The sequence below is a fragment of the Panthera uncia genome, chromosome E3 (assembly GCF_023721935.1).
Source record: "Panthera uncia isolate 11264 chromosome E3, Puncia_PCG_1.0, whole genome shotgun sequence".
In the NCBI taxonomy this organism is placed as follows: Eukaryota; Metazoa; Chordata; class Mammalia; order Carnivora; family Felidae; genus Panthera; species Panthera uncia.
Window position 1 is genome coordinate 3,629,850 of NC_064815.1, and position 8,483 is coordinate 3,638,332.

General features: G+C 54.3%; 1 protein-coding gene across 5 annotated transcripts in view; it reads left to right on the forward strand.

Moving 5' to 3' along the window:
- Nucleotides 1–758: 758 nt before the first annotated feature.
- The window catches only part of CIITA (class II major histocompatibility complex transactivator), a 46,192-nt gene continuing 38,467 nt past the window's right edge, over nt 759–8,483 (forward strand). For 4 of the 5 annotated variants that reach the window (XM_049638236.1, XM_049638237.1, XM_049638241.1 and 1 more), the window contains exon 1: nt 779–1,241. In XM_049638236.1, coding sequence (XP_049494193.1) covers nt 959–1,241 — 283 coding nt within the window. In that variant the 5' untranslated portion in view covers nt 779–958. Of the gene's footprint in view, nt 1,242–8,483 lie in introns of all 5 variants that reach the window. The other variant, XM_049638242.1, reaches the window with a different exon arrangement.

Here is an 8,483-nt window from a genome sequence, read left to right on the forward strand (position 1 = left end):
GAATCCCAAGGAGGCTCTGTGCTTTCAGCTCAGGACCTGATGCGGGGCTCGAACTCACAAACCATGAGATCATGACCTGAGCCAAAACCAAGAGTCGGAAGCTTAACCGGTCGCTTAAAGGACTGAGCCACCCAGGTGCCCCAGGGATGATATTCTTATATAGCCAATGTTCACTAAATGCCTACGAGGTCCAAGGCTAAGCCCTTTCAGTGCATTACTTCTTTTAATCCTCAAGGCAACTTGAGATTGGATTACATACGACAGAGTGGATGCGCTATTCATCGATAATAACAAAGGCAATAATAATAATGATAATAATAATGGCTCATATTTATTGAACTATGATTACGGTGTAGATGGTGCGTTAGGTGCTCTGCAGACATTATCTCATTCAATTCTCCCAGCAACTCCAGGTCAGCACGGTTAGTGACAACCCACCTAACTCAGTGAGGTTATGTACCATTTCTGACATCCAACCTTCTCCAGCGGAGGAATGGAGGCCGGAACAGCAATGCCACGGTCGAGTTCACACGATCAGCAAACAGGTGTGGGGTGTGAGCCCCGGCAGGTTGGCTCCAAAGCCAATTGTCTTGAGCCGTCTGCCCCAGCAGCCTTCTTGTTAGGATAAAGCATCTCAGAAGGACTAGCCCTGTACAAGACCCCTTCCGTTTCCTAAATCCCAGGCTGGATCCGGCGGAACCCGAGGCTGCGGACTTCTCCACCGCAGGCACGTGGGTGGTACCAGCAATATCTGTGGGGTCGGAACCATTTCCAGCCAGACACCAGGCACCCCAGCCTACAACGCAAATGAGGAAACCTTCCTAAGCGGGAATAGACGGCAACTGACGGCGGAGGTTCCCTCCTCCTGGTTTTCACTTCATGTTTTGGATGCCGCGGGCCGGGTGAGCAGAGATCCCAGGCTTTGGCCCAGGCAGCTGGCCTGCCTCCGAGCACTGCCATGAACCACTTCCAGACCATCCTGCCTCGGGTCCGGATGCTGCTGGCCGGCCATCTGCCGAGCCAGGCCCGGGCCCTCCTGGACAGCATGTTGGAGAGGGAGCTCCTCTCCAGGGAGTACCACTGCGCTCTGCTCCGCGAGCCTGACGGCGAGGCCCTGGCCAGGAAGATCTCCTTGACCCTGCTGGAGAAAGGAGACCCAGGCTTGGCCCTCTTGAGGTGGGCATGGGGTACGTGGCAGGCCCCGCTGGCCGAGAGGGACCCCGACGACGAGGACCGTGCCCGTAAGTCTGCATCCTCTCCGCTCGGCTCTAGGCGGAGCAAGGATCTTCCCTCCTCTCTGGGAGGAAAGTCAGTGTGAGCATCCCTGTCCCCGGATGGGAAGGCTGACCCGCACAGGAGCCGGGGCCTCTGGGTGAGCTGGCGGGAGGCGGCCAGTGCCCGGGGAGCTCCGTCTGTGATGCTGGTGTGGGGGGCGCATCTGCTGTGCTTGCCTCCCTGCTTAAGAGAAGCCCATCCTGGAGGCGTGCAATCAAATGCCTGCTCGATTTTCTCTCCGAGCGGCCCTGAGGGGTCAGGCACTGCGCTGGGCACTGGGGCTGGGGGCACGGATCGGCTCCCGCCTGCAAGGGGCTCACGGTCCAGTGGGGAATGTGGCTACGGGCGCTCAGTGCGGTTCAAACATGGAGAAATGAGGCGCCAGAGAGAGGAGGGGCCACGACGCCGGAGAGCAGAGGATGCCGTGTGTGCGCTCGTGTGTGTGCATCTCTGTCAGCAAGAGACACAAATCAAAAGACAGAGGGAAAGAGAAAGGAAGGGAGAGACAGAATAGAAAGACAGAGAGACAGAGAGGAGGAAGGAAGGGACAGAAGGAAGGAGGGGGACAAAGAGGGACAAGGTGGGGGGAAGAGAGAGACAGAAAGAGGGAGACAGAGACCCAAGAGGAACCAGGTCAGGGCGCTTGGGTGGTTCAGTCGGTTGAGCAGCCGACTTCGGCTCAGGTCACGATCTCACGGCTCGCGAGTTCGAGCCCCACGTCGGGCTCTGTGCTGACAGCTCGGAGCCTGGAGCCTCCTTCGGATTCTGTGTCTCCCTCTCTCTCTGCCCCTCCCCCACTCACTAGCTCACTCTCTGTCTCAAAAATCAATCAAGATTTAAAAAAATTAAAAAAAAAAAAAGGAACCAGATCAGAGAGAAGAGAGGAAGAGTGTCTTACTTTCAGAATATTGACGACACTTGACTCCATCTCAAATCAGAAAGACAAGCCTCCGCCCCGTCGCCGTTTCCACCCCCACCTCTGGCTCCTGAAACATTTTACGCCTTCCTCTCCTGTTTGCAAAGAGGTTCTGGCTTTGCAGCAAACAACGTTCCTCCTCCAGGTGCGTGCGTATTCTCTCCTGCTTTACCCAAATACGTGCTTTTCCAATTTTATTGGACTCGGAGTGACAAATTCCGGTCACGCTTGGTCCCTCTGTGGCTTCGGGGGAACTTGAAAATGGGAGAGGATAACAACGATCCACGGAGATCGAGTACTTACCAGCGTGCCAGGCACGCCACTCGTAGCGATCGCCTACTACAGAGAACGGACCCCCACCCCCAGGGGGGACACCAACCCGGGTCCTCAGGTGGCAAGTGTGGGAGGCTGGACGGAAAGCAGACCAGCTCTGTCCCCCTTCCGGCTTTGAGAGGCAATTTTTAAATTTTAAACTTCAGTTTCAATGATGGTCTTTATCCAGCCACCAGGGCGGTGTGTGTTTCTTTCTCTAGCCCTTTGGCCGAGACCCAAGTTTACATGGGGTTGGTTTTCCTCGTGGTTACGTTCTCGCCAGGTAGTTTCTGTTGGTTTTTTGAATACGTCTCTTATTCTCCCCGTCTCACCCCCCCCCACCCCCCCAACGATCTCCCTGATTTCTTCACGGGGATTTGCAAGCTGCCTGCATGTTCTGGATGGGGGTGCAGTAGCCACCCCGGGGGGAGGGGGCGGGCGGGGCAGGGGGTCAAGGCCATCCCCTCTACCTGTAAACTGCATGCTGCTTTAGGTGGGGACTGCCCCTCCCTCCTCTATCTGCTGGTTCCTGTTATTTAACTCTGTTTCCTCCCCGGGGATGTAATATTTTTATTTCTGATCCCATGTGACTCTAGAAAGGGAACTAGGCTCGGGGTGACGTGTTCTTTAGGGGGCTGGGAGACAGAGGAGGGGCCTCCTTCTGGTGCTCTTTCCTTGTGTCCTCCAGGACAGCTCCCCTCCAGGGCTCCCAGGGGCGCGCAGGACTGCGGGCAGATGCGCCGGTGTGGTGCAAGCCGGGAGAGGCCAGCCTTCCAGGGGGAAGAAGGAGAAGAGGAAAGAAAACCGTGTGCTTTGTAAAGAAAGGCCCTGACTTTGGTTTCGGTGGGGGGTTCAGAAAAGGAAACCATCGTGTGAAGGTTTTGTCACTCTCTCCACAACCCTTAACGATCTTCACCCTCCACTGCTCTAAACCCTGCACTAGCTCCCCGTCATTCAGAGGAAAATCTAAATCTGGACCGTGGCCTGCCAAGCCCGTCACCGTCTGGTTCTTGTCGCTGCTCTGCTCTCATCCCGTACCTGTGCTCTATCCTCCAGCCATGCTGGCACCCCCGGTGTCCCTGGGACGAGACTGGCGTGCTCTCGACCACAGGACCTTGGCATGTGCTGGTCCCACTATCTGGAACCCTCTTCTCCAGAAAGCCTCTTGGCCCGCCTCCTCTGCTCTTTACCCAGATTTCACCTTCTCAATGAGGCCTACCCTGAGTATCCCATTTAGAATCTCAGGTCCCCATCCACACTCTCAGCCCCCTCCGTAGACTGGCATTTTCGCCCTCCCTATATTTTACTTTTGTATTATGTTTGTTGTTTGTTGTCTGACCTTCCTGCTGGAAGATTAGCTCCACGTGGGCAGGGATCTATATTTTGATCCCATCGCGTCCCAAATGTCTGGCACTGGGCAGGTGTGCAATGTATATTTGTTGACTGTTGGGTGGTTGAATGGATGCGTGGAGGGATGGTTGGATGGGTGGGTGGAAGAGGGAGCAGGTAGATGGGCGGCCGAAGGGCGGATGGTTCACATAGTATCGTTATTCTCACCTCACAGATGGGTTAACTGAGGCACAGAGAGGTTAAGAGATTTGCTCAGGTCATGGCCCGGGGAGGGGACTGTTGGATCTCACAAGTCCAGACCTACCCCTGTACTTTCTGCTTGGTTGCCTCTTCAAAACAACCCAAGGGGTACCGTAAATCTACCCCAGACAGGTTGGCCCACTGCAGACGGAAATCAGGCGCATGATTCAAAAGACACCTTCAGCGATTGCAATTGTGCAGAAAGCCTACCTCTGGGGACGCGCCCGTGGGGGGGGTTGACTCTGTGCGACACGAAGCTGCACAGGTGCATCCAACCCCAGGCAAGCTCGGGGGAGGCCTGGGTGCCAAGGTCCTTGTCCCGACGGAACAAAGCAGCTTCCCCGGGGAATCCAAGCAAACGCTCAGGCATTCTCTGGTGACAGTGGGTGACGACATGTGGAAGGCAATCCAAGGACAGAGAAGGGAGAGTGAGGACAGCAGTGATGGAGAAAGACCAGGCCGGACACTGGGTAGCTCCGGGTCTATGGCCACGCTCTGTCCCTTACAAACCACGTGACCATGACTGGATCACTCTGACCCTCGGTTTCTTCATCTTGAAAATGGGAGTGAGGATAGAAAGCTCCCAGGACTATAGTGAGGGTTAAATGAGACGGTAGCTGGAGACTATCCAAGGCAGTGCTTGGCATGAGACAGCTAAGTCTAGTGGGGAGGCAGCGGGGAGGTTGGCACAGGGAAGAATAACCCAGGGGTTTGAGGTGCAGAGAAAACAGTTGTGTTTAGTCTCACAGAACATCTGAACACCTATGCCACGCTGAGGGCTTGGGGGCTGTGTATATCTGAGAAATGCATCACTGTGCCTCCACCGTTGGGCTGGCACATGGCTAATCGCATGGTCTCCTCCCTCAGACTGGTCATGGCTCTCTAATTCCAAGGGGGTAGGGCTGTGAGCACTTTCTGGAACCCCGCTGGGCCTCAGTTTCCAGCACTTGTAAAATGGAGGCGATAACAGTGCCCAGGGTGGTGCCCTAAGGCTTCAGGGGCCTCAGCGAACCTGGGGCACATGCATTTCCCGCAAGAAGAGAGCAGACTCCGACTCACCAGCCTCAGTGGTGTTTGGGGAGCGACAGCCCCGAGGGGTGCATCAGGGTGACAGCCACCCCGGGGTTTGTGAATGGAGTGTGGGCACAGCTGTGCCTTTGGGCAAGCGTCTCGAGGCTGGAGGAAAGTCCCAGCCCCTGGTTTTATCTTTGATTATTTCCTTTGGCGTTCTTTTGCTTGGAGTTCTCTGTTTTCACAAGGCGCTATTTCTGTGCACCAGGACTCTGTTCTAGGAACCGAGGAACCAAGTCTCCCTCTAGGATATTGTGTGATTTATTGGAAACGGAGGGACATGCCTCAGGCTGCCAGATTTCTCTCCAGCTTCCTTCCCCATTTGGCCCTCAGCATGCGACAGCCACCAGCACCCAGACCTCAGAGAGGAGGGGCGCCGTGCCCTCCCGCCCTCCTCTTTCCTTTCCTTTCCAGACCCGCTTCTGCTCTGATCTGGGGGGGGGGGGGGGTTCCTGTGCCCCCTGGGAGGAGACGCGTTGGCAAGAACCGCTGCTCTCCTTGCGTGGGGGGGTGGCTCCACAGCCACGTAGACGCACTTCACCTTTATCCCCAGGAGCCTGGAAGCTGACACTTCCCCATGGGTTTTCCCAGGCTGACCTTTGGCCTGTTCCATACCCTGCTTGGCGCTAAGCCTAGCACCTGACCCAACCGGGGACGGTTTCTGTTCTCTGTTACCTTAAGCAGCTTACCTGTGTCCTTACCTAGTCTCTATTCATCTCTCCGGCCACCTGCCCACCCACCTACCCGCCTGTCCTCCAACTTACCTGGTCCACAGAACCACCTACCAATGTCGGCTTCCCAATCCACTAACTTAGATCTAGAACCCACTTATATGCACTTGTCAATTTATCTGTTCTTTTATATGTTCATGTATAAACTTACTCACCTGCCTGCCTATCAACTACTTGTATATTTACCCACGAACGGGCCTGCGTTCTCATGCACTTTCCTACCCGTCCAATTTGGATACCTATCAGTTTAGTCATATTTATTCACCTGCGTTTCTATTGACCTCTTTTCCCTGCTTCCTTCCATCCTTCCTTTCTTCTTCCTTAATCACTGTTTTTGCACCTGATAGAGATTATGGTGGTCACCAAAAAAGCATAAAAGGCCCTTACAACCTAGGAGAGGGGGCCCGTCACCGTTTGGAACTTGAACCTGCCTGGATCGTTCAAATCCAAACTCCATTCCTTCATTCAAACAATCTTGGGATGGTGTGACTTTAAAAAAAATTTTTTTTTAATGTTTATTTATTTTTGACAGAAAGAGAGAGAGAGAGAGAGACCAGGAGAGGGGCAGAGAGAGAGGGAGACACAGAATCCCCAGCAGGCTCCAGGCTCCGAGCTGTCAGCACACAGCCTGACGTGGGGCTCGAACCCATGAACTGTGAGATCGTGACCTGAGCCGAAGTCGGATGCTCATCCTCAACAGACTGAACCACCCAGGCGCGCCGGGGTTGTGTGACTTTTAAGTTAGAAAATAAAACACTCCGACCTTATTGGAGGCAAGCAAGTCTATAGTTATGAAATAGGAAGATGCTTTGCCAAAAACGTGGCCACAAGGTTGCTAAAAAAAGAATAAAGTATAAGATCTTTGTTAGCTGGATGGGTGATGAGGGCAGAAACTCAGGCCTTGAAGGATGGCTCAAAGGAAGGCAAGAGCTCAGTCCTGGCTGGGACCTTGCTAGAGCAGCGGTACCCTCAGTGGTACGATGGCAACCTGCCCGAGGCTCTTCTCGTTGTTTCCATTGCCCCTGCCCACATCCAGGGCCCAGGAGCTCCTGGCTGGGCGGGCACTATAATGGCTCCTCCCTGGTGTCGAGAGCTGAGGCCCTCCTTGCGCTCATCTACAGCCTGTGGCATCAGCCAATCGTGCAGAGGCTGGTACATATCACCGCCTGGCTCAGAGACCTGTGTCAACACAGGCATGGCCAGATTCGGGTCTCAAGAGTGGGCCTGGAGGGCGGCAGGGAAGACGTGGAAAGACCAGGTAGCAGAGATGAGATCAGACCAGGTGACAGATGAAGGGCATCCACGCAGGCGCACCTCCAGCCTGACAGGACTCTCCTTGTGAGCTCGGCCCGGGCACGAAACCGATTCAGAACTGCCTTGGCCACGGCTGTCAGAACTGGCTGCTTCCGAGGGCAGGACAGGACTCCCATAAGTGGCCACGAGGCGACTGAATGCCCAGGGGTACCTCTCCCTTGGCATCAGGTCATGGGAAGATGAGACTGCTGGAGATTTCTAATATCTGTCACGTCTGTTTTATTAGCCTAACAAGGCAAGACCCTGTTTCAAATTGACTATTAGCATTTCTCGCTTGTCTGCCTACTTCCTCCCAGGGACTTCTGAAAGCAGTGACTGTTTCAAAATAATCACCCAACAAAGAAATTATTATCTTGATGTCATATGGGGGCAACGGAGGCCCACACAAGGGAAATCAGGGGTCCAAGGTCACACTCCTGCTAATAACAGCAGGGGCTTGATGCCCGCTCCTGGGACTCCCAAAGCAGTGCTCTTTCAGTAAAAACACAGGGGATGCTTTTCATGGCTGCCCAAACTTCCTTCGCTTCAGCACCACCCTGGTGATTCCTGCACACCCTCCATGCTGCTCTTTGCTTGGCAGGTGTTTTTTCAAAGCACACGCCTTTTCTTTTTAATCCAACCGCGTTTTCCAAGAAAGGCTTATGTCCACCATAAAGGAAAAGAAAGGCCACCCTTAGAAGGTAACTACGGGACAGGAAGGCAGAGCAGTGTTTACACAAGTCTGGCCAGATGCTATCTCTTCCTGAAGGCTTGAGGCTGGGGGCTGCTCTCTGTGAAACAAGGATTTCATGCATTTGAAGAGGTGTTAAGGACCTAATAGCCCCAGATGGAGACCTTCTCCTAGATGCCATCAGGAGCATGGGGAGAAGCTTGCAAGGACACTAACTTTCTCGTTGGGAGGGGGGAGTGTGCGGAGAGGGGGTGCGGGGGGGGGGGGGGTCAGTGCTATTTATAACCACATCTATGTGTCACCCCAAACCGTCTGGCTTGTAAATAGAGCACATTTGGGGTAGCATCCTTTTATGTGTAATTCATGTTCCAGTCCAATGTCTTGGAATAAAAATAATGAGTGGACCACTCACCATCTCCCAGGAAATTCAGGGCGATTTGGTGTGGGGGTGGGGTGGTAGAGGAAAGTGGAATCTGGGAAGTCTGCCGGACCCCTGGGGGGTGGGGCCCCCGCTCAGCTAGTCTCCAGGCATTTGTGGGGCTCAGATCCCCACCTCATCTTGCAGGGGATGGCATGGTCACCATAATTTCAGACCGTCATTGTG